At 42.3% G+C, this 25,742-nt stretch overlaps 1 protein-coding gene across 2 annotated transcripts in view; it reads right to left on the bottom strand.

Moving 5' to 3' along the window:
- Positions 1 to 413: 413 nt before the first annotated feature.
- COL4A3BP (collagen type IV alpha 3 binding protein) overlaps positions 414 to 25,742 on the bottom strand; it is a 78,450-nt gene continuing 53,121 nt past the window's right edge. The window contains exons 4-18 of one of the 2 annotated variants that reach the window (XM_018567840.1): positions 21,857 to 21,964; positions 21,334 to 21,472; positions 18,491 to 18,574; positions 16,851 to 17,008; positions 15,998 to 16,090; positions 14,808 to 14,891; positions 11,652 to 11,744; positions 10,393 to 10,458; positions 8,128 to 8,223; positions 7,542 to 7,674; positions 7,392 to 7,462; positions 7,179 to 7,307; positions 4,855 to 4,984; positions 3,307 to 3,444; positions 414 to 1,576 (exon numbers count right to left, since the gene is read on the bottom strand). In XM_018567840.1, coding sequence (XP_018423342.1) covers positions 3,317 to 3,444; positions 4,855 to 4,984; positions 7,179 to 7,307; positions 7,392 to 7,462; positions 7,542 to 7,674; positions 8,128 to 8,223; positions 10,393 to 10,458; positions 11,652 to 11,744; positions 14,808 to 14,891; positions 15,998 to 16,090; positions 16,851 to 17,008; positions 18,491 to 18,574; positions 21,334 to 21,472; positions 21,857 to 21,964 — 1,512 coding nt within the window. In that variant the 3' untranslated portion in view covers positions 414 to 1,576; positions 3,307 to 3,316. The remainder of the gene's footprint in view (positions 1,577 to 3,306; positions 3,445 to 4,854; positions 4,985 to 7,178; positions 7,308 to 7,391; positions 7,463 to 7,541; positions 7,675 to 8,127; positions 8,224 to 10,392; positions 10,459 to 11,651; positions 11,745 to 14,807; positions 14,892 to 15,997; positions 16,091 to 16,850; positions 17,009 to 18,490; positions 18,575 to 21,333; positions 21,473 to 21,856; positions 21,965 to 25,742) is intronic. The other variant, XM_018567841.1, reaches the window with a different exon arrangement.

The following is a 25,742-nucleotide window of genomic DNA, read 5'->3' as shown; positions in this document are numbered from 1 at the left end:
TGCTAGGAAATGCCTCAACAACTGTCAGAAGAAAATTCTGCTCCCTGCCTTTTTGCTGCAGTGGTCTGTGTTGGCAGGGCTGAGTAACAGCCACACCTCTCTGCACAAGTGGTATTGCAGAGAAGAGCAGGAGGGTTTCTCCATCTCTGACCAGGTCTGTGTGAATTAGAGAGAGCAGTGGCTCTTTTATGGTGCCTATTGGACAGCACAGTCCTATTTAAGCCCCCTGTATAGCTGCTGTATCAGAACAACTCAGGCAAGACTATACCCATTTCTGTGACTTCAATCAGGCTTTCATTCCAGTCACCTATGCACATTATAGGGAGCAATACTAAGCTAAACTGAGCTTCAGCCTACACATTTACAAAGTGCACTCATCCTTTGTGCTTTATACATCAGACAGGGTAGCAGGTCCTACACAACACACTACCTCTATGCACAATATGACAGCGTGGAGAAGAAATATACTGTTAGAGCCAAACTAATGCTGGAGGCATGAAGGAAAAAGACGACCGCTCAAGCCACACCATAGCAAAACGCATATCTGTTCAACCCATTCACACATTAAAGTGTATGAGGTGTGCAGACTGAGTGGAAGGAGCCATTTTGTTGGACTGGTCAATGTTTTGGGCAAAGCAGGAAATCCTTTCACCAGACATTCGTGAATAATTCACAGGAACATTGATTTATCCCACAAAATGGCCTTCTACTCCATTCATGTCTGACAGGTACACTTTAAGGATAGCACATTCTAAAAACGCCACAAGAACTGGCTTAGCCAGGACGTGGTTCACGTTAAGCAGATGTGCTCAAGAATTCATCTTGAAATTTCTGGATCAAGTTACAGAATAAACACATTTTTGCTTCAAAGATATTAACACAACTAAAAATACAAATAGAAATATATATATAGATTTCTTAGAGAAAACAAAAATAAAGCTTTCTTAGATATTGGAGACCTCCTTCAGACTTCTCAGTCTTCATTGGAGGTTCACAAAGAAAGGCAAAGCCATAGATTATAAGAGCCCTCAGTTATTAGAGTGAAGAATTACAGAACCGTCACCACCGCTAGCAACAAGCTAGCAGAGAAGAAACAAAAAAATGACACAAAGCAAAAACTCAAAATCCCCTCACCGACCTTTCCAACCAATGTTTTCTAACAACCCTCAAACGCCCCGTGTGTTTAGTTGTACGGCGATTCGCAGAAACACACGACATTATGGCTTTGTTAGGTTTATAGGCCTATGGTATGCAAGCAGTTTGCGGTTGTAGAAATGTAAAGCCTCGGTCCTCAAAGAAATAATTTCCATGACCCTTCAAAGCAAGCAAGCTAAACAGAAAAGAAGAACGGAGGAGACAGACATGTACTTCAGTATGTGGTTATAATTTACATCGAAATTCTGCAAGAAGGCCTAGCAGGAGATGGCTAGTGTTTGGTGTTCAGTCTTGTGATACACTGCTATTCCTCAGGACAATGCTTTCATGGGGATAAAGGCAAAAGATCCCAGGTTCCATCTTGGAAGTGTATTTCACCATCATGTCCAATGTGGAATGTTCTTGCTGCCTCTTCATTTCTCTGTAGAATGAAAAATAAACACGATCAGCCAAAGTTTCAAAAAGTTTCTCTACCTATCCATTACCAGGCACTGGCAAGACGCATGGAGGAAAGGGATAAAGCTATGTTCCCCATACCTTGAAGTACCTGACCTAACAGGGCAGAGGGGGAATGAAAGGAAGGTGAATATGTACAGCGGGCGAGAACAGCAGTTTAAAAAAGAATTATGAGGCGAGTGATTTTCACTCAGCCTCATAATCTGAGTCGACCTGTGACAATGAGACTGTCACAGGTCGGCTCAGTAGATCGGGAAGTGAGCGAACACATACCGTCGCTCACTCACTTCTCGATCTATCCCTGCAGAGAGCCGTGAGTGACAATCACTCACGGCTTCCCTGCATAGGAAAGCCAGACTCATTTCAAGAAATAGGAGTATTTTTTAAGATACACACATGAAACTCTTCAGATTTGTTCCAATGAGCTTAAAGTGACATTAAACCCTCAAATTTTTTAACATAAACCAATACTGTAATGTGCGCCTTACTGTAATCCATGGTTGTTTCCCTTCTCTTTGCTGCTCTTCCTTTTAAATCCGTATCTCTTCTCATGCTGGGCAGAACTTCTGTTTTGCAGCAGACTGCCTTGTCTCTGGAATGGATACATGGTGTCTACGTGTACGTTTGCAACCTGAGCCAGCACTACAGGAAGAGGCACTCAGCTGCAAAGGGAAGTTCTTCCCAAGCATAAGACATGAGGTTTTAAAAGGAAGAGCAGCAAAGAGAAGGGAAACTACCATGGATTACAGTATTGGTTTATGTTAAAAAAATCTGAGGGTTTAATGTCATTTTAAGTGTCCATTAACATTTTGAAACCCTTGTTTTGGTTTAGAGTTTGTAATTATACATGAAGGTGGGGGCAGCCATATTGGCTTATTACACAAACTCTACTTCCTGCTTTGCCATGCTACACAATTGTTGTGCTTCACCACTCCTTTTCATTACTCAAGTACATCAGTTTGCTGACTTTTTGAAAACAATGTATTTCCCTGTATCACCAATGTCTCTGCTTTTAATCTGCCCTCCCAGCGATGGCCAATCTTCAAATTTCTACAGTTACTGTAACAAAGATGGAATAAGCATGCAAAATGTGAAAGTCACATGTGTTTTTGAAGATGCATAGTTCTAGCCGACCTGTGACCATGAGACTGTCACAGGCCAGCTTAGTAGATCGGGAGGTGAGCGAACACATACCGGCGTTCGCTCACTTCTCGATCCTGTCATGACTCTCTGCCGTGACAGGGGAGGGGCTGGATTCCCCCCTCCCCGCTCTGCCAGCGCTGACTGGCGGAACGGACAGGGGGAGGGGGCGGGTACAGCTGGCTCTGCCTCTTGATAGGCAGAGCCAGCTGTCAGTCATGCAGCTGGGCAGATCCAGACATAATTGTCGCAATCCGCTTCAGCGTCTCAGCATACCGCGAAAAGCAGCTCGCGGTATACTGCGGTGTCTCAGTATACCGCGAGCAGCAGCTCGCGGTATACTGAGCCTAGGGTGACGGGAGGATGCTAGTTTGTGTCCTCCCGTTACTCTAAGGAGAACTATGGGGAAAAGCCTTAACCCCATAGTTCTACTTTAAAGTGGACCTGCCAGCTGCTGCCTTGTAAAGCACTTGGGGAAAGTATGTCCCCTCCTTCCAGCATAATTGTTTAAAACGCTATACTGCAAGTGTAGGTACAACCACATAATCATCTCACCTGGCAAATATTAGAAAGTAATTGGTTTGCCTGAGGTTTTCTCCTGCACGTAGGTAGTAAACCTTTTAAGAAATTTGGGGTATTCACGTTTGGCCACTGCTCTTAGGACTGACGCAGGAGCCCATCCTCCAGGATTTACTGAAAAAGAGAAAGCATGTCAGTACAACACTGCATTACACACGTCTACACAATATGCCAAGCCCAAATTTTAAATGATGACCTCAAACACTATGCTGCATTTTGTGTACCCAACATTATGCAGATATTTAGCTATATTTTACCTCAGAGGCTAAAACACCGGGGTTGCATGTCAATGCACTTCTAAAGACACTAAAATCTACATATAAGTTCACAAAAACTAAGAAAAGTCCCATTTAAAAGAAGCCCATCATTTCATTTCCTCACTTAGAAATATTATGGGAATCTGGAAGTACAAAAACAAGAGCCAACATTGTTTCCTTAGAGGAACTTACACCATGCAAACTGCAATCTGAATAGAGGCTAAGATGACATCTTCTGTGGCTGTAAAGAATAGACGGTTGTAGTCCCGCTTCAAGGTGCAAGCTCCAGGACTGGCTTCCCTACCTATTGCATCACTGACCTAGACTGTATGCAGAGAATAAAGCTCTGCTGTGCATGTTCAGTTTGGGGTCAGTAGCCCACTCAATAGTGAAGCTGGGATCAGGATAACAGTCCTGGATCTAGCACACTTTAGTGTACAATTACAACTCATTGCTATTCTCAAAGGATGCCTTTACAGGGCACAGATTTTATGTTAGGCCTTAACTACACGCGTCCTGTGCTAACCAATGTCTCAATCACAGCACACCGAAATCAATGCATTGCAAAAAAGAGGTAACTCAAGTGATTCACCTCTGTAGTTTTGGCCTCAACTCCCACATGAGGAAAAGAAAAAATAGACTCTTCCTATTTTACATCCGAGTAGGGGTAGGCTAATCCCATTTAGCGCTTTGTCTTGTGTGGAGGAGATATTTGAAAGTTAACACTATACATCCTGTTTAATACAAGCTCTCATGCAGTAGAGTGTGACGGATCCAACCAAATCCAGTGAAAGTAGATGTAAACCATAACTCAATGGCATTTGGTTTGCTAAAGCACTTGTGTATCAAACAACTGACATTTTTGTATATTCAATCTGTTTATCTCCTGCAGCCTCTTTGCAGCACTTGCACTGTCTACATGCACTCAACTGCTGCACGCTATTTCTTAGGGCGGGTTTCCTGATGGTGACAACAGTAGAACATGCCTGCGCAATTTGTGTAGTCGCAGCAGCTGGTAGTCTCAGAAGCTTGTAGTCTCCACTAGGAGCCAAGGACAGAGCATTGTTACTCGAACAGATAAAGCCCTTCATGGCAGGGTCACCAGGTATTGTAATGAAAGTGCCTTGTGAAAGTACACTAACCTGTTAAAGTTTGAGATTTTAGTGATGGGGTTTACTTCAAGCAAATAGCAGAGTGGGCCTTTTTACTGTACATCATAATCTTTTATCAAAATCTATATCTAGAATACATAGAAAAAGAGCCTTACCATTTGCAACATATGTAATCTTGCATTGAATGTTGTCTCTACTGATTTCTTTGTTGCCTTCTGGTGGACTGACAAGTGTTTGACAGATCAAGGCAATGTTGATTTTGGCACGGACACACCGGTTATTGAGCTAACAGGAAAAAAAAATGGATGTTAATGGTTGAACCAAATGATGGCCTACTTGGTGACCAGCCAAATGTGAACAGAAATATTCTTAGAGTCAATGGAAGAGGCTTTCCCAATATACTATGTACCTTTATTAAATACGCAAAAAGACACTAGCTTCATATTTTCACTTCAGTGGACACAGTATATAGCAACATACTTGGACTATTTGTGGCGAGAGCAGAGCTGGACCCCGCACTAAACTGAAATTGGCACCAATGTAGCTTAGAGACAAGGTCACCTTTCATGCCAGTGATTAGAGAAGAAAAAGTCTTCCGATTGCATCATATACATGAAAAGGTCTTGTGTGACCACAAGGGATACAAATACAATAATGTTATCGATAGTTAATATTAGTTACATTCATCTGGGCATGTTCTGTAATGATGAAGATGTCTAGCTGCTTTTCCAAGCCAACGAGTATCAGGATCCCCGACATTTATAGCCTCAAAGAAGCTGCTTGGATAAATTGTGAAACATCTTCAACATTACAGGAAAGTCCAGCTGAATGTAACCTACTACTGCTAGATTCTCCAAGGCCAATAAAAATGAGATCCTTCACAGACATGGCTACTGAGATTGTTTTTATAATATGGCCATGTCTGTGGTATAGTCAATTCCTGTAAGAGGGTATCTAGCCGAAGTTATGTTTCCCCAATGGGGATAGTCACTCTCTCTACATCACCCGTTGGCTAATGTCACCAAGACTGGATGTGAGGGAAAAATCCAACATTTTGGGTTGTCACCAGAACAGTAATAGAAGGGAAATCTCTCATGTGGAAATTTGTTCTGACAACTGTCTAAGAGGATTTCCCCTAACTTTGTTATCTCCATGAAACAGGAAGTGATCAGAAGTCTCAACACAGACAGCAAAAAAAAATAAAATAAAAATCTAGCCGGATTTTAAAGCTGCACTGAAGATAAACATCTACAGAAACAGATGTAATACAAATACCACAGCTCCAAGTCAAACTTGTGTGCCAACATGTACTTTCATGCAAGAAGTTTATGTATTGATGTATTAAGGATTACAGACCTACATTATCTTTTAAAGGAGAAGTATTGGGAGAGTAAAATGTACTCTTCCCAATGCTTAGAGCCAGCGTGGGACACTGCAGCTCTCACATGCCGGCTCTATAGATAGAGAACTGAGCGATCATGTGACCGCTGACTGATTAGGGGTGATTTACTAACCTAAACACACGCACCAGGTGCGTGTGATTTTCACACAGCAAAACGTATTTATCAACCAAAAAGTCTCTAAAAGCATATTTCCACTAATGCCATATATGGGAAAATCATGCACATGATGCATATATAATGCTGCTTCACAGTTTAGGACAAAAATGGTTAGCTCATGCATTTACATTCCTGCATTCATCAACGCAAGCAACACAACATAGAGCTAATTTACACAACATCACCTTGTAATTCAATGCTTGGCTTTGCACAACACACCTGCTGGGTGTGTACACACTACAAAAGGTGTTTAGATTCCACCCATAGATCATGCTGGGTGTGTACACACTACAAAAGGTGTTTAGATTCCACCCATAGATCATGCTGGGAGGGAACACACTACAGAGGTGTATACATGTTCGTGGTGTGTTTATAAGGTTAGTAAATCAACCACATTGTCTCCTCCCTGCAGAGATCGTGGACTGTCAGTCACCACTCCCCACAGGGATTCCCACCTTCCTTCTGTTCCTCCAGCGGCCACTGGAGGGACAGGCAAGGGACGGGAAGGCAATCCATCAGGCAGCTGGGTATATCCCAAAGATACTGTCAAGATCCCTCAGAGCAAAAATTATTGGTATTCGTATATTTTCTTTCCAGGCCGAATGTATTCCATTCATAAGTTTAGAGTGAAATAGAAAAAGATTGCATTATGGTCAATAGATGGCTCCAAGAACCACATGAGATCAGCATGTATCCATAATGCAGTATTTTCCTGATGCTCTCTAATCTTATGAATGGATTACATTCAACTAGGAAAGAAAAGACTAACATTTATGTTTGCCCCATTCGCACAGAACAAATGTACATGCAATTTTTAAGGCTGAACGGCACATTTTTTACAACTACTCACTGAAAAAACAAAACCAACCTCTCTATTGAAATCTGCTTACCCACCAGCACTGCACAGCCAGTATACTCACCGGAGCACTGTCATGGTCGACTGAGAAATTGCACACTATCCAAGTATCCGTTTCATTCTCACTAGCAGCTGGAATCATTCTGATTGCAGATAAATACAAGACGTCCCGCTGAGAAGCCGGCCATACTCTCTGCAATCACAAGCAACCATTAACTGTCGGCTCTCTGATGCGGATTTACATACATTTGCAAAGTGTACAGTACAAGCATCGTACCTTGTGCGTCTGATAAACGATGATTGCATTCGGAGATATTTTCTCAACCACATGGAAGTTATCAATTGTCGCTGTGGAAAAATATATACAAGTCAATATGTACATATAACTCGTGAAACAAAAAACGCAAAAAAGGAAACCGCCACTTACTTTCCCAGTCATTGCGCACTTCGACATTCCAGAAGTGTTGGCAGACTTCGTGCCCGGTAACACCTTTCACAGAATGGGTGGCTTTTAATGGGTCGAGGACAATGCCATTCTCTTCAACTTCTCTTCTATATACCTATAACAAAGTTGATTTCTATTAAGAAATGCAGGAGAAAGGTTTCAGATCAAATTATATTATTGTTAAAAGATCCATACTGGGGAAGCTCCATGACAAGCAGGTATTTCTCTCTTATTAAGTGAGAGCTAAGGAAATAAAATATACATAATACAATATGATACATAGTACAATTGGTTCCAGTTACAGATCATTCATCACATTCTGGGAAAGCGCATCTTTTGAAAAGGAAAAGATTACCATTTGCAGGCATAAGCTGCCTGGCTTATTGCTCTAGTGAAGGTTTTGAAATGGGGTTCTTACTGAAGATAATCTCAGCTTATGCATTTTGCATGCCCTGTCTGAAGTACTTAAGAGTAACCTTGTGGGTCTGGAACCGTATTAAAATATTGCCCTTTAATATTTTAGCAAGCACATTCATAAAATCATTGTGTAAAAAGCATATTTTATTACCTTCATTTCTCCTTCTTCTACAACAAGCTGCCAGTTGGCATCTCCACCCACATCTTGTAGCGAGTATGTTATGTGGTTTTGTACCATCTCTTCCACCTGCAAAATACATTTACTATTACTTAAGAACCAAACCAAGCCACAATTTTATGTTAAATTGGGTGAGGAAGTCACAGAACGTCTGTCAGGTTTTTGTGCTTTCATTGTAGTAATCTCTCATCATGATGCATCCCGGGGACAGGGTTTGGGATGTGTAAAGGTGCCCATACACTGCACGATTATCGTACGATAATCGTATGCGATCGGTTTTTCGTACGATAATCGAGCAGTGTGAACGGAGACGTGCGACTGTTTCTACTGTACGGTCGCACGTCTTCTGTCGAACCAGCATGTTTGAAAACCAGCCGGGAATCGTACGATGCTCGTTAGAACGGTGCTCGGAAGACAAATGCCGAACGGGCAGTGTGCGCACGCGCACACTGCCCGTTCAGCATTGCGGTCATCGGAAGCTCGTTTGCGATGGTCGAGAGTGCGATCTGCCTGTCCAAGATAGGCAGATCGTACGTTTTTTTTAATCCCTGTACAACCATCGCAAGACTAAAGTCTTGCGATGGTTGTAGAGTGTATGGCCACCTGAAGTGGTGGTGGGGTGACCTCGTCTGGGTGGTCTAATCAGTCTTTTCAAATCCCTACAGTCTACTGTAATGGAAAACATCACATGCACGTAAACAACATGTTCCTCTGTTGATGTAAAATGTAATGTCCTTTTCAGTCGCAGCAATTTGCAAATGTGTTCCCGTAATTGCAGATGGTGAATATAATTAGGCGGCCCTTTGTAAGGGGCACATTTGAGATCCCCTATATTTTTGAAGTCTTACAGGACTGTTAAACAATTCTTTTGATCCTACAAAAAGGTTTTTGTACAGGTGGAGAGATTTCCCTACACTTCCTCCGACTCCTTTACATCGCGAACAAAGGGGCAAATCTCTCCAGTGACAGCAGTAAAAACCTGACAGAGGTTGTAAAACTACCCCACCCAAATACAACTGTTTTGACCAAAGCTGGACTTTAAGACGACAATGGAGAACTTAAAAACAAATGCATACTGTTAAGATGTGAATACACAAAGTCCATTTTTCAAGAGCAGAAGCCAGGAAATGTGGTCCATATCAAACCAATGTTTCTAGGCCTATTCACACTAGATGCTCTGTAGTGAAGCACAACACCTAAAAAGGGACATGCTGTATTTTTGTTGTGCTCCTTTGAATTTTTTTTCTATATTCAAGAAAAATTTTGGGCAGTGATAAATTAAAATAGAATTTATTTCTCGTTTTTTTCCAGGGATAATCTAACAGAGTAATTCCTTTCTCCGGTCGTGAGGACCATCCCCACCCACCCCCGAAGCCACTCTGCTTGCCCCTGGTCAATGTCATCAGTGCAATGCAAGACCTGTGGTCACATCCCTTCCTAATGTGGCCGCTGGTCCTGCATTGTACAGGATGATGTCGGGTTGCCGGTCCATATTATGGAGGGTGGAGAAAATCTCCAGGGCTCACAGAACTGTGGTAGAAGCTCAGCAGTACAGTGTTTGATCATCCCCAGAAAAGATGAACACTATATTCTTGAGCCGGGTATGCACGCTTTAAATTTTGGCCCGTTCTTGCTGAACCAACCGAAATTCGATGCATGGGTGCTGCTGCTGGTACCTTTCCAACCGGCATCTCTGGATCAGCTGATCCAAGGAGCATTTTGGAAAATTGTCAGACGAACAGAGCTAGCAGCCAATGAGCTCAGAATACGAAGGAAACAGCAGGCGATTCCTCGACCAACACTTGTAAGCATTGATGGAGGAATCTATTTTCTATGTTCAGCCTGCAGGTTGAACAAAGAAAATAGAACCGTGTATACACGAGGACTTGTCAGTTGGAGGACACAATTTTAAAATGATGTTATAACTGCAGAGTTACACTAAGTCTCTCTAACCACATTAAAAATATATCCAATTGGTTTATACACCACGGCGTATCTAGTGTGAGCAAAGGGAGTCATGCTTTTAGTGACAGTCGCATATAAATAACATTACATACACTTGCAAGTGTCACCGTTAGGAAACAAGTCTTTCAGTGCTTCAGTTAGTGGTTAAAGGTTTTTTAGTTTTGATGCAAATTAATTTTACAGCATTCAGAAAAAGACACAAAAGGTCTGTCTGGTTATATAAAGAGTGCAAGAAAAGAAAAGCAAACTGTCTCACTTGTACAATAACAGTACCTGGCTCTCAAATCTGTGCTCGCTAGTAGTACTGACTAAATCAGCTGCAGGGGAATGACAGAGGGGCTGCCAGACAGATGGCAAAAGACAAAACAGGTGGAGATAAGTACAAATGGCAAGTCATTGCAAAACAAAGAGCACACGGAGGGGGAACTTCAATCCCAATTTTATTTAGTTGCCGAGTTTATGTCTCCCACGCAGATGTGTGAGATCTCCAATAGGTCACGTCATGAACTCTGTGCTTAGAAAGCTCAGCTGGTAAGATTTTGATTGGTCAGTTAACCATTTTTTTTCCAGTGACAATGTTATCTGATATCTTATTAGATTTAAAGCACTCCAGGCAAATAAAAAAAACAACATTTGTACTACGGCTACCTGGCACTGCAAGCGTTAAGTGCTTGTTTTGGTCAAGGGCCTGGAATAAAGCAGATTTACCTGATCCCCGCTCCCTCTGGGCCGCCAGACCAATGCCCGCCGCCTCTTTCCCTGGGCTCCAGTGGACTGCTGACATGTCTTATGCAGGTCCACTGATCGGCATTGGACGTGATGCTGAGGAGCATTCCGTAGCCAGAACGGAGGGGAAAGTAGTAAGCGCTAACCGCCAAGAAAAAAAAAAAAAAAGAGCACTTACCCTTGCAGTGGGGCTCCCCCCCCTGTACTGAAAGGGTTACATTTTAGATCTGCCTGGAGTTCTTTAACTCTTGTTCCCAAAAAGGATGCATCACCCAAAAACATGTAAGTTGTAGAAGGCAGACCTCCTTATCTGTACAAGTCAGTCTGCACTCATTCACAGCTCAACACTGACTCTTAGAGCCTGAGTCACCTGGCTGTTGACATCAGAACTGCTTCTCTAACCATACAAGTCAATGGGAATGTAAAACCCACTCAAAGCAGTTTGATGCCCCTTAGCAGGTCAAACGCATCAGTCAATGAATTCTGAATGATCACAGAAGTGATTCAAACTGATATCAAATACAATTGCAATGTGCCTGAAAGTAAGCCGTATGTCCCCATAAACACAGGCCCAAAGCCCTTACACTGATTGAGCGTGTTCTACACCAGGCAAGCAGCAAATGTATTGCTTACTTAATGGAGGGAAGTGATCATAGAGAGCTTTCCTATGATATTAGTCAGTGTACTTCGATATGGAAACGTCATACAACTGAAAATCTATTTGTTATTAACCTCTGGCATATGTGGAGGTCTTGGTACATTACACTTCAATAAATATGATAAAAGAATCAAAGTAGCAGACTCACTGTCCTGGCAAATCTGTGCTTTCCGACCCCTGTGAATGCGTCACAGCTTGGCATAGCGGATGGTAAATGTGTCCGGCTCTTCTCCGTCTGAGACTGGGGAAAAGTAACAAGTGTGTTATAGCAGCAGACCAATATAAAAACAGTTTAAACATATCTTAGAGAAAAAACAGCACTATGCAACTAGATAAGCCCGGCCCTTTAAACAACGCTCATTTACACATGACCAGCAATAATTGACACATGAATACTTTAATAGTAGAGTGCCGGTCATACAAAGAACTGCAAACTCAAAATGGTTCGATTTAGTTTTAGTCCTATTTTAGTCATCTGATTTGCTGTAGTTGAATGGTCTGAATACAAGTCTTGCGTATGCTTGATTCTTGGTGTGCTTTGTGTATTTCTTCCAGGTCTGTGCAGTAATCCAATGTAAAAAAACTTTACCTGCATCCAATCAGATTGTTTAGGTCTTTGAAAGCCAGCGGGGCCGACTAGCAAGATACTGGAGCTTGGCCCAGTAGGCGATTCCACCATCCACACAGTTTAGCGTAGATGGAGGAATCTGTTGCACTTTTTCCATCTAACCATAGAAAGTGTGCAGATCATCTATAGGTGTATGGCCAGCTTAAGGCACTGACAAATCTTAAATTAAAAGGAACCTGCTTAATGTCCAAAAACAACGTGAAAAACCTGCACTCCTACCAGGACCCTTAAAGAAGACACTAAAAGAACGGTTTTAGACCGAGACATCTCTGTTGCCCCACAGCAAGACAAAGCGGAATGCTGGGTAACATATTTTATTAACCCTTGCCACACTGCAGGGATTAAGTGCCCATTTTTGTCTAGGGTAAAAAAAAAAAAAAAGCACGGCGCAGAGGTCAGAGTCACGCACGGCGCAGAGGTCAGAGTCACGCACGGTGTAAGGAAGAAAGAAAAGGGACTTACAGTGCACTTAGATGCCGAGATGTACAGTGCACTCGTCCACACACAATTTTCACTCGCCAATTGCGAGGGGGCGAGTGGAGATTTTAAAGCCTGGTGTATAGGACGTGAGGACGTCGAGCGACATACCATCTCTGCAGTGGAGGAGGAGACATGCAGGAAGGAGTGTTGTCACAGCCGGCCGGCTCGGAGGATCAGGCAGGTATAACTATTTTTAACCGTAGGCAAAAATAAGAACATAACCCCTGCAGTAGCCCCACTGCAAAAGTTAAAGGTTTTGCCCGGAGTTGTTCTTGGGCCAACGGACTGTCTGACATGTTTATGGAAAAATTCTGCATGGGAGCTGTAAAAGATGAATGTTGCTAGGCTCTTGTCCTTTTACTGCACACTGTTACAAAAATAATAGGCACTAATAATTTGAAAGCTTCGGTAAAAACTGATCTCAGATTTTTTTTATGGGTTGTAATCCTAGGTGATACTGTAAGCAGAGCCCACAAGGTGGCAGCAAACATAACAAACATGCTAAATACAGAAGATTCTCCCTCCACCTACCGGTGATTGCAGTCTTACAATGTCATCTCTAAACTTACACTTTCTAACAGCACTGACTAAAAAAAAATAATAAACGGTAACAATTTTTGATGAAAACTAAGTTCTAGTTTAAGAGGGACATCTGTGATGAAGTCCAATATCAACAGCCACCTGGAAGCACTTGTGCATGGTGGGAACCATTTAACACATTCGGCTCAATTCAATTAGGGGGAAATGAGTTTCATGTCTTCATGTGACAACTTTTTTCAATGGAACCTGGCTCACTAAACCTTTACCATACAGATCATTTTTGGAATACAGAATCGCAAAAAGGAAGCCCAAAAATATGCACTTGAAATATAGCACCAAGTGTACATGGGGCAGAACAGCGGCTTAGTGGTTAGCACTGTGGCAATGGGATTTTGTTTCAAATCTGAGTTTAGCGGTTAGCACTAGGCCACTGTGGCAATGGGTTTTTGTTTCAAATCCTGGCCAGGACAATATCTGCATGGAGTTTTCATGTATTCCTATTTGCATGGGTTTCTCCACAGACACAGAGACACAGACTGGCCAAGCGTGGGATACAACTGAAAAGATGATATCACACAAGTGTACATATCAATTGTGCATTTTGCAGCAGATTAGTTCCAGATAGTAAAGCAGGTGTTTAAGTTAGAAACTGAGACGGCACTGTCTCTCCTGCTGAAAGGTAATATGAAGCTGTGGATAGCTTGGTCGGAGCCTTCAATGGAAGTTTAGGATCGATTTCAGTTGCTAGGAGGCTGGATCCTTGCTAGGTTTTCCCTGTTTTCTAACATGAAAGTTAGCCATTGGAATAATATGGAATTAAAATGGGTCTCTATGCTCCACAGTGTACATAAATATTGGCCAAAATGTTTGGGGACACCCGACCAAACATATATGAAGTTTTTGGACATCACATTCCTAATATGAGGGAATTGGTGCCCATACAGCCAAAAGATTATTTGTGAGGTCAGGTAATGCTGGGCAAGAAGACATTGCTTGCAGCAGACATCCCAATTCACCCCAAAGGCATTTAATAGTGTTGAGATCAGAGCTCTGTGCTGGTTGCTCAAGGTTCTCCACACAATCTCCTCATTACTTCATAGAATTGGCTTTGTGCACAGGTGCACAGTAATGCTGGAACAGAAAAGGGCCTTTCCCAATCACATGTATGCTGTAGTATTAACATACTTTAGGCTATGTAGTGTAGGTGTGATGGCACAGTACACACAAACGATTGGCCATATAGTGTATGTTTAATAATCTGAACATGGTGGGCTCTGCAGTATGGACACATGCCAGGTATTTTTGTATGGAAAATATATGTAATGTTTGTAATAGTTTTACAATTCAACTTTTGTTTCTGAAATTGGAGCTCCAAGTAGGTTGCTTACCATAGCTCCTGCATCAAAGGTCACAATCACCCTGCAGGTACACACACCTCCCTTTATAGTATATTGCTTTCTGGCATTTCAGCACGGTATTTGCTGAATATCCATTTACTGCCGTTTCAGGTTTGAAAACATTGTCAGAATACCCAACAATTAAATAAGACGACAACTAACTGCACCTTTTAGTGTAGTGTGCGAGCACAGTTAGTGTGAGCTGTTAGATTTGTATTTATTCACCGTCTTCTGTTTGTATCATTTAAACCACCATTACCTGCTCAATTTTGTCCTGTCGGTCCAAAGCAGCCTCAACAGCATCAAAGAACTCTTCCTCATTGATCAGACTGTTGGGTCCCTCCTGTCAAAGCAAGACATTGTTATTTTCTGTGCATTAAACACATACAAAGGGATTTTCTGTGTAAAGCTGTCCATACAGCAAGAGAATTTTGTATTAACAAATTCGTTTTTGGAATGTAAAATACTAAAGTATTACTGACCAATCCTGTACATGTGACTGTAATCTTAATAATCATGCATATAATGCAAGGGCCTGCCTAAGCAATCCATTCAACCAAACTGCATCGGTTTAAAAAGGTAGGCCCTCATTCTATACAATTATTAAGTCATTGAAATAAGCACAAGTGGACTGTAATGTGACCATCTGTAGGATGTAGCTGTTGTGCTTGCATGCTGCATATTCTCCCCGAGTATAGGAAGAACTGGCTATCACTGTTGTCAGCCAAGATGAAAGACTGCATTGTGTCGAATGATTAGCAGGATTCTTGAAATGTTGAGATAGGAAAAAGGGTAGTATGCGAGTGCTGGAAGGGTCCATGCACTAAAAACCCAAGATAAACATGGCCATGGTGATAACTGGTGGGAGCAATGGCTGGAATTGTATTTTTTCCTCAAGCACCCCCCTGCTAGTAACACACTTCCTGTGCAAGGGTGACAACACTTACTAAGCACATCGTATCTGTGGAGGACCAACACTGTGGTATGAACAAAAGTGACAAAAGCACAATGCTTTGGATAGTTTGGCAAACTGGTAAAATGAGCAGCTGAGGTGTGTTTGCTAGTGAAGAAATGTGCTATTCTGGTAATCATTCCTATAACAGAACTGAATTACTGAGCACTGGTAGGATTAGAACTGACCAGATCAAAAGGCCATCTTTGGACCTTTACAAACATACCACTAACCAAATGCAGCTCTGGCAACCAGCTAAGGCTACAGCATTAGAAAAAGTGAAATGGAGGGTGAAAGTTATATAGGAAACCAGTGCTGCAAGAAGTGGGGACTAAAAGAATGGACGTTTGTGGCACTAGGACTACCACATTGTGCAGTGAGACCTCAGAGGAGAGACTTGGCCCTTAGCTGCAGGCCATCCCTCAGAAGCAACATCAAGAAAGTTTCACAGTTGCACAGCACCAATCATACAGTTCTTTCCCTGAAAGGGGGCATACTTCATAGTCTGGTCCTCCAAAATGGGCTTTCTTCTTTAGTTCAGTCAGGGCATTCTTGTATGCTTCTTCAACACGTCTCCTTTTTTCAACCTCCTACAGAGAGGAACGAAAAGTTATTTCTACTCAGCAACAGCTACCTACATAGTCAGAGTTGCTATCAAACTAGGATATGCATGAAGATGTTTAAAGATGACTGATCTACACACACCTTTATGTACTAAAACTACCTGCTGGCTTTTGATTGAATGGCTCTTAAATTCCCTGGTGGAAAAACTTTACCCAAAAACCTAAGTGTGTGCTCATCTTTTGACCACATTAATAGCCATAGACACGCTGGAAGGTTAATTGGCTCCTGTCTAAGATGACTCTGTGTGCATGTGAGATAAGGACCTTAGATTGTAAGCTTAGATTGAATGTGCACTAAAGCGCTGAGTAAATTGTTGGTGCTGTATAAATATTTGTCAAACAAATATGGTGCACTACAATATTGTTTGAAGAGAAGAAAAAGCTGGACTGGGTGATGTCACAGCCTGACTCTTCACTGTACCAGGAAACCAGAAGGAGACCAGACACAAAGCTAGCAGATTAGTGATTCCATTTTCCTCCCTCTGCAGAATGACTCCAATAGCCAAAACTACAATACACATTCAAGGCCACTCAAACCTGTGCCAATGATTGTTGCACTGCCACTTAAAACAAAGTACTTTTCTTAAGAGTTACTAATACTGAAACTTGTTGCAATGCTTGTGAAAGGCCAATATGCCTAAAATACAGCTGCCACATCATTTTAAACTAGCTAATGGTAATATAGTTGATGGACGAAATGATATCTACAACTGGAAATGAGTCCCACCTTGTCCAGCCTTTTTTGCCAGCTGTCCTCCCGCTTTACCATAAGGTCAATGCAATGTGACAGAGTGGCCAGAATTCCTGCTGTAGTAGCTTTGAAAGTGATGGCTTCTCCTTTAAAATCAATGCCATTAATCCCCTTGGGAGTTACATGTGGGAACACTGTAAGAAAAGACAATTGCACTTAGAACAAAAAGTTAAACTTCCATAAGACGCAGTATATAGTACAAGAAGAAAAATCACAATTGGAATACTTGCTTTAGAGAGTTACGATGATCAAAGTATCATGATAAGAGAACACAACTTGCTGTAAAGATGCAAATTCAAGGCAACATGAATACCCAATATAAAACCAAGACTAGCATTACATGTAGTAATCTGACCTTACTCAAGGCACTAGATCCCCTCTGCAAATGTCCTGAGCACTCTAATCTAGTAAACCTGGCCATACACTATAGGAATCTCAGCTGGTTCTTGATGAAGCTGATCGAAATGTCAAAAAATCTTCGAACAAACAAAGCTGGCAGCCTCATATTGCAATCTGTTTGGTTATGTGGCCGCCGTCAGAATACAATGCAAACAGCGGCAGATTCCACAATCAATGCTCAAAAGTGTTGGAGGAATATAATATTTTCTTTGCTCGGCTCACAGGTTGAACAAAGAAAATATTACAGTGTATGGCCAGTGCATGACTCCCAGAGGCAGAGACATGATGGTAGTTTCATCACAGCAGGAGGGGCCAAGGTTGCCTACCCCTGCTTTAGAACATACCTGGAATGAGTGAACAGATCACACGTCACGACTTCTCCCTTTCTAGTCTGCATACTTTTTCAAGGTCACTGACCCAAAGTATTGGAGGGACATTGAAGCAACTAGCATTTTTAGGAAGTCTGAATGACATCCCACTATTTTACAAATGTTTCCTTTACATTCTGCTTAGGACGCCAACATCTGGGCATTTTGGCAGTGTCTTACGTCATCCAGGGGAGGCAGGGAGCCAATTACAGGAGCATGGGGTATGAGGATTACCAGAAACACTGACTACAAACTGAAAACCGGTTACTGTGGTTTAAAAGGGAGAAAAATCACTCTGGTCAGTTACACTAATGATTGGCTTCAAATAAAAAATAAAAGGTAATTTTAAAAGGAAAACTACCTTTATACAAGACAGGTTCCAACAATGCAAAACATTCAGAATATATTCAATTACCACACATTATTATTACTACATAGTATTTATGTAACGCCAACTGTTTGCGCAGCACTTTACAATGTAAGGAAGACATAACAGTTACAATACAATTCAAGACAAGATGGTGAGGAGGGCCCTGCCCCTGAGGGCTTACAATCTAAAGGAGGAGGGGTAAGTGATACATGAGGTAGCTGTGTGGGAATTAATTATGTGAGAATGTGAAGGTTCAGTGGTTAGGTTGAGGTGCGATAGGCTTCCCTGAAGGGATGAGTCTTTAGGGAACGTCTAAAGGCAGTTAAGGTGGGAGATAGACGGACAGGTTGGGGTAAAGACCATTAGATTGTACCAACATTGCATCAGAAAATACTGTACAATTTGCATATAAAGGCGAATTTACTAAAAACAGCAGGAATTATTCCAATACAAAAAGCATACAAAATACATCAACTTACATTTATCTCTATTGCCGTTACTTGTGTGAATGTATTCCCCCTCTGCATGGTTCTGAAGAAAGTCTTCCTCATCATCTTCAACCACTAAACAAGCAGAAGTGAATTACTTTGCAGGCTGTCATTTTAGGTACACAGCAGTGACAGCGGAGTACACTGTATACAAGACAATAGCAAACAACCAACCAAACGTGTTGTTCTGCTCCAGTAATTAACTCGTCACCAATCCTGTTTCAGATCACACACACAAACAGCCCTTGTGCGACAGGCTCCTATGAGGCTAGCACTGCCAGGAAGACAAAGTGATGCTGTGATATTACAGTCCCTCGCTGACCATTCTCCTCGGACAGAATTTGACAAAGAAAATACAATATAAAACTTGTGTTTTAATTTTTACCACACTGAAAAGCGTGAACATAAAACCTTTAGCAAGGCCGGCTGTGCACAGGCAGATGTCTCACTAACAGCGATGGGAGATTAAATATTTGCCCTTTCTCCTACACTGGACCATAAATGCTCATCGTTGACAAGGATTCTCATTATCAATTATTATCACTTAGTTGTTTCAGCCCCAGTACTAAGGTTTGAAGCAATCTTTAAAAAGACCCTGACACTTAGTGACATATATGCAAAAAATACAAAAAAAAATCATCCTCCCTTCACAACCTTTCATGTAGGTCCCGAAGAAGGAGCGACGATCGAGTCCTTGTTCACACCAAGCAGATGCAGAGCAGTTGCAGAATACACCAAAATGCATCAAATGTATTCCAAAATGGTATTTTGGGCTCTAGTTCAAACCAATGTTCAGGTCCCTATTTTTTCTGCTCTCGAACGCACCAAAATGCATGCAAACGCCCTGGAACGCACTGAAAGGCCATTTTAGGCACACAAAAAAACCCGGCACAAACGCAGAAAAACACACTGCACTGCATGTGCAGAAACTCATGCAGATCTGGTCCGCATTTGGTGTGAACAAGCCCTGAGTGAAAGCTCTGGGCCTGGTGACATCACATACATGATGGCAGAATCCAGCAGCAACCTCAGAGCTTTTGGATTTTTAGACAAAGGAAGCTTTTTGTGTTGAAATAAATGGTTTCAAAGTCACTTTTAATCCTAATTTATAAAAAGTAACCAAGCTAAAACATTGTTTTGTTCGTCACATTTATATAGTAGTCAGAACAAAAGAGTAAAGGTCACAGGAGAAACCATGCAGTGATATCACAGATAAGTGCACAATGTCTATGCTAGAGGACATTCCAGATGCATGGCACTGTATTCCATTGTTCTGAAGGCCCAGATGTTGTATAATAATCTGGGGACCCATACATATTGCTTGCAATACCATCCGTGGTCCTGACACCCAGATTTCACACCTCTGATGATTACGTACACTTAAATTACGTAGAATATACACTATATTGCCAAAAAGTATTGGGACACCTGCCTTTACACGCACATGAACTATAAAGGTGCCCATACGCCTTCTTGCGATGGTCGTAAGCTTATTAAAAGCTCGTACGATCTGCCCATCTTTGACAGGCAGATCGTACTTGCCCGTTCGGCTAGTTGTCGAACAAGCAGGCCAGGTTTTCAAGCCTGCTTGTTCGACGGAAGACATGTGATCGTACAGTAGAAACGGTCGCACGCCTTCCATTGCGATAATCGTACGATCGTGGGATTTCCCGCGGTTCTCGTACGATAATCGTACAGTGTATGGGCCACTTAATGGTGTCCTGGCCTTAGTCCATAGGGTTCAATATTGAGTTGGCCCACCCGTTCCCGGTATAACAGCTTCAACTCTTCTGGGAAGGTGGCCACAAGCATATTTGTGAGGTCAGTGACTGATGTTGGACGAGAAGGCCTGGCTCGCAGTCTCCACTCTAATTCATCCCAAAGGTGTTCTATCGGGTTGAGGTCAGGACTCTGTGCAGGACAGTCAAGTTCGTCCACCCCAAACTCGCTCATCCATGTCTTTATGGACCTTGCTTTGTGCACTGGTGCGCAGCCATGTTGGAACAGGAAGGGGCCATCCCCAAACTGTTGCCACAAAGTTGGTAGTATGAAATTGTCCAAAATGTCTTGGTATGCTGATGCCTTAAGAGTTCCCTTCACTGGAACTAAGGGGCCAAGCTCTGAAAAACAACCCCACACCACAACCGCCCCCTCCACCAAACTTTACACTTGGCACAATGCAGTCAGGCAAGTACCGTTCTCCTGGCAACCGCCAAACCCAGACACGTCCATGGGATTGTCAGACAGAGAAGCGTGATTCATCACTCCAGAGAACACGTCTCCACTTCTCTAGAGTCGAGTGGCGGTGTGCTTTACAGCACAGCATCCGATGCTTTGAATTGCACTTGATGTAAGGCTTGGATGCAGCTGCTCGGCCGTGGAAACCCATTCCATGAAGCTCTCTATGCACTGTTGTTGTGCCAATCTGAAGTCCACACAAAGTTTGGAGGTCTGTAGCTATTGCGGACAGTTGGCGACTTCTGTACACTGTGCGCTTCAGCATGCGCTGACTGTTGTTGCCAGTTGCTTCCACTTTGTTATAATACCACTAAAGGCCGTGACACACTGCACGCGGAGCGGTGGCGTGCTGCCTTTGCGAGCAGTGTGTCATGTCCTTAACAGTTGACCGTGGAGTATTTAGTAGCAAGGAGATTTCAAGGAGCGCCTGAATCTAATGATTTGGAGGAGTGTCCCAATACTTTGGCAATATAGTGTATATGAACAAAATGAAGAGCCAACCTATATTTTAACCTGCAACCTCAAGATACCATACTTTTTCATGGTTTTTCTATTTACAACAGAAGTAATTTAATCTACAGCTGAAAGAAAATTACCTGCATCTCGCTCAAGCTCATCTTTACAGACTGCATCAGCGCATGCGTCAAAATACTTCTGCAAAGTGTCAACCTGCCTACATAGAATGTCACGGAAAGTCTCCATTTCAGCAAGTTTCTCTCGTAGACTGTGTCCTTTCTGGAAAAGGAAAACGGCAACAAATCAAAGCGCTCTATTAGGTAACATATGGAATAAGTCAAATCCAGACAGTGTTTATGTGCTCTATAAAAACTGCAGAACTCCTGGCAAAAGTGACAGCCCTCTGTTTAGCCCATATAGGTGTTCACGAAAAACTGCTAAAAAGACATTTAAACAATGGTGTTCAACTTCATGAACTATGTTCACCTTCATTATTTTTATATATTACCACTATCCCACACATATCCAAACAAAATGAGGCAAAGAGCAGAAGCAAGGACACCTTCAGTCTCTCCTCCAATTATATATAATCCAGTATATTACTATGTATTACATAACACAGGAGCCAGAACTGGAAGCAAATACATGATTTAAATGACCGACCTTGAATGATGATGTGGATGTAGCGGAATATCCACTTGCTCCAGACACAAGGGAGACCATCGAGCCATGCCGCCGTAAGCTAGTCTCTGATCCATAACCCGATTCAGACTGAGAAAGATGAAAAAAAATAAACATGAATCAAAGCTGTACACAGACCATTAAGACTTGAAAACCCATTAACAACAGAAAAGGACAGCATTGAAGTCAAATTAATGCTTATGGGAAATGCTAACCCCTTCATGGCCAGGGGGCATCTTCTACCTTTATGATCAGATTCATTTTGGTGAGGATTAAGTTATTTTCCTCAGGTGTTGGTGTAATAGTCTTTCTTTAACCCTTGACGGTAATGGCCAAAAAGGTAGCATTTAGGCAACATTGCTCTATCAGGTGTTCACTATGGGGAGGGTGTGGGTTTGGATCAAAGTTCCTCAACTGTAATCACAGCAAAAAAAAGTTAACTGAATTTATCATATCAGAGCTGCACACGGGCTTATAAAAACCAAAATTAAAAAAGAAAGAAAAACAGAAAATCAATCAGGAATTACATTAGCAAAGTAAAACCAGACTGATGCCAACTGATTCATTTTAGGTACTACACTTTGATCCAGGCACTATTTCTAAGGCCCCATTCACACTGAGCGACATGAAAATCGAGCGATATTGAGCGACTTTTTCCTATTGGGCTGTATGCAATCAGGAGCAAAATCGCTTGAAAAAAAGGGTCATGTAGGAGCGACAAGCTACCAGCGACGAGCTACAAGCGATATTGAGCGACGAGATGTGAACAGCTCCATTGAAATGGATTGTTGACCTAAAAATGGCTGGACAGTTGACTGTGTATGGGGTACCAGCAGAGGACATTTGCCAGTAATAGACATTAGAGGTGCGTCTTTAATCAATAGATTTTCCTCACACACCACACTGGTTTTAACCTCATATACGGGGTGCTGCAGGAACCAACAAACCGCACGAAACAACAAATTGCATAAAACCTCTCCAGCATAGCACCCTCTTCTATGTATAGTACTTTTTTTTTTATTGGTGAACAAAATGCAACTCGCAGCAAAGTGCAATGTTTTGGAGACTAACAGGGCTCCTCCATCAAGCGACGTGAAACATGTTTTTGTTTAGGGACATAGCAGCCAACAAATGCCTGAACGGTGTCTTTAAACATATCTCAAATCAAATCTTTTCTCTTACTTTTCAGTAAGGTGTTCAGGTCTAACCGGGCGCCCTCAAATTGACTACTTCCTGTCTGGCTGATGCTTTACCAGACTGGAAGTGGGGGGACCTCTCAAACATCAACTGAAACGGAAGTCAGTCACTTTAGAAATGTGGAAAAGCAGTCCAACTGAGGGGTGGGCGACACAGCAAAAAAATGCCAACAGGCCCAAGAAAACAGAACTGGTGACTGCCCACAGTTTAAAGAGAAACCTGAAGGACCTTCCACCCGAAGCTGGCATCAGATGAGGGCCGAACATCCACCAGTTAGATCTTAGAGAACATATGAACAGAGGACCAGCCTTGCAAATCTAGGAAACAGTTGCTGGATGCCAAAAAGCCTAAGACACACCCACAGATCTGATAGCGTGCGCGTTGACAGGAAAGAGTGGAACTCAATCTTTGGGACCATAGGCTTGGATGATGGTCTTTGAGCCACCTAGAAATGGTGCAATGTAAAGCTGGTGTACCCTTATGGGAATGACAAAGTGTATCAGCCTTTCTGAAAGAAGCTGTGGATGATGGCTAGATTCACAGCCTAAGCCACATTCAGACAATGGAAGGAAAAAAAGGGACAAAAGAACGATGTCCTGGTTAAAGCGAAAGGCTGAAACTACCTTGGGCAAGGACAGTCCTAGACCTCAACACCACCTCGTCCCTATGCAAAACTAGAAGGGGTTCCTTGCAAGGCCACAAGAGGAGTTGAGAAACTCCTCTTGCAGAGATATTGGCTGCAAGGAATTCCACCTTGTGGATGAGAGCGGAAAGTGCAATGTCTCGGATGGATTAAAAAAAAAAAAAAATACAAATTAGAAACCGGAATTCTGATTGATTTCTTTAAATCAAGAGTCTTGACTGAAGAAACAAAAATGCTAAAGAAAAGAAAAAGGTGTTTCCAAAAAAAGATTAGTCTTAACATCCTCCTAGGACACTAGCAAAAACAGGTATGCTGGTAGTACGAGGGGTCATCCTGGGCGGGCCTACAGTTATTTTGCTTGCTAGTGTCCAATCCTCCTATACTTGGCAGTATAACCTGAAAGTGAATGACTGCCTGCGTCTGTCAATGGACAAGAAAGATGTACGATTTGTTTTTTGTAGAGTAAGGGAAGGTTAAAACCCCCTCAAATTTATTTTTTTGTTTTCCACGTAACAATTTTTCCCCGCCACTTCCACTCTGGTGAAAAGGTCATCAGCAGGGCAGGAAATGCGTTTGAAACTAACAGAACCCTGGATAGAAGTAAAGATGACAGGAATTCTAATCCTTTACCTCCTTTAACACTCTAGCCAACCAAAAAAAACCACAAAAACGTTTTGCCTTCATATACACACATTAAATTGTATTTTGCACATGCTAGTTTTATTTGACATTTACTGTCTCACCACCGTAACGTGAACCTTTATTTTGTCTAATGCCTTTTGTCCTACGTTGCCGCTTATACTCCCCTACCTAACCTGGGTCCTTTTGGATAAGGGGGAGCATGCAATGATCCTCTTTCTCCCACAATGCAGGTTTGACTGCCAAGGCCTGAGAGCTGTCACATGGAGGTACATAGAGGTTCCTTCTCTCTGTGTAAGCTCTGGCCAGGCACACACAATTTTCTTACTTTGACCTGCCGGGCCAACATGGTAGCAGGGAAGTAAACAGAAAGGTTTAGGGAACCGGTTACTTTTACCTGCATCTCACCAAAAATGAAGTCAGCTTCTACATTAAAAACAAATGCAAACTGCACTTTCAGAACATCAGGCTCACTTGCCAACTACAAGCCATTTACTCAATATATCTTCCAGCAACAAATGACACAGACCTCAGAAATACTACAGTACAGCACGGTCCAATTTTCAGAACTTTGCTCATTACACACAACCTTTTAGTAGCTGGAATTGGTAAAGCTTTTCCATGCAAAAAACAAAAAAAAACAGACCCTTTTTTTTAGCCACTCCAAGGTCAGCTTCTTATGTGCCAGTAACCAAGAGGAATCGGTGTATTACAATACAAATCTACAGGAATCTGGATGGCATGTTGGGTCTCTTTCCATCTATGTATATTAGTTGCAGTTCTGCAATACAACATGCAAGTCAGAGATTTTACTGCTGCACTTATGGTTTGTAAAGCAGATCATTAGAAAGTCTGTGCAGAAAAGCACTCAGAAATAAAAGGATCGATAGCGAAAGAAAAAACCCCACCGCGAGCACAAACAGCTCTAAGACTTAACTCTAGCAATGCCACAAACCAATCAAATGCGATCTAGAACCGTCCCAGCTGATAGAAAGGAACCACAAATCCCAGCATGGCATAGCAGCAGCTGGCTGGGCATGCTGACATTTGTAGTCTGAACAGCCACGTGTACCAAATACTTAATCTAGGGTGACCAGAGAGATCTACGGCTTTAAGGCTGAGCTAGAACAGTCCAGCAGTTACCTGGCCACTGCCTAATGCCTATGGCACAGAGTGTGCAGAAAGATTCAGTACAGTCCTGCAAATGTCGCTCTACAACCTGCTGCACTGCGTCACCTTCTCCAGCACTTTAGACATCCGAGCGGCTTCCATATTACTGCTTCCTCTTTCCAAGAGTAATGTCAGTCAGTCGAAGGAGATGAGATGATGTTCATAAGCCCTGCCTAGCCAATTATGATGCTCGCCAGGAAAAAAAGGACTGGTCTGGCT

The sequence above is a fragment of the Nanorana parkeri genome, unplaced genomic scaffold (assembly GCF_000935625.1).
Source record: "Nanorana parkeri isolate BGI_ZX_2015 unplaced genomic scaffold, ASM93562v1 scaffold1101, whole genome shotgun sequence".
Taxonomy (NCBI): domain Eukaryota; kingdom Metazoa; phylum Chordata; class Amphibia; order Anura; family Dicroglossidae; genus Nanorana; species Nanorana parkeri.
Note: the sequence above shows the minus strand (reverse complement) of the source record. Positions and strands in the feature narration are given on the sequence as shown.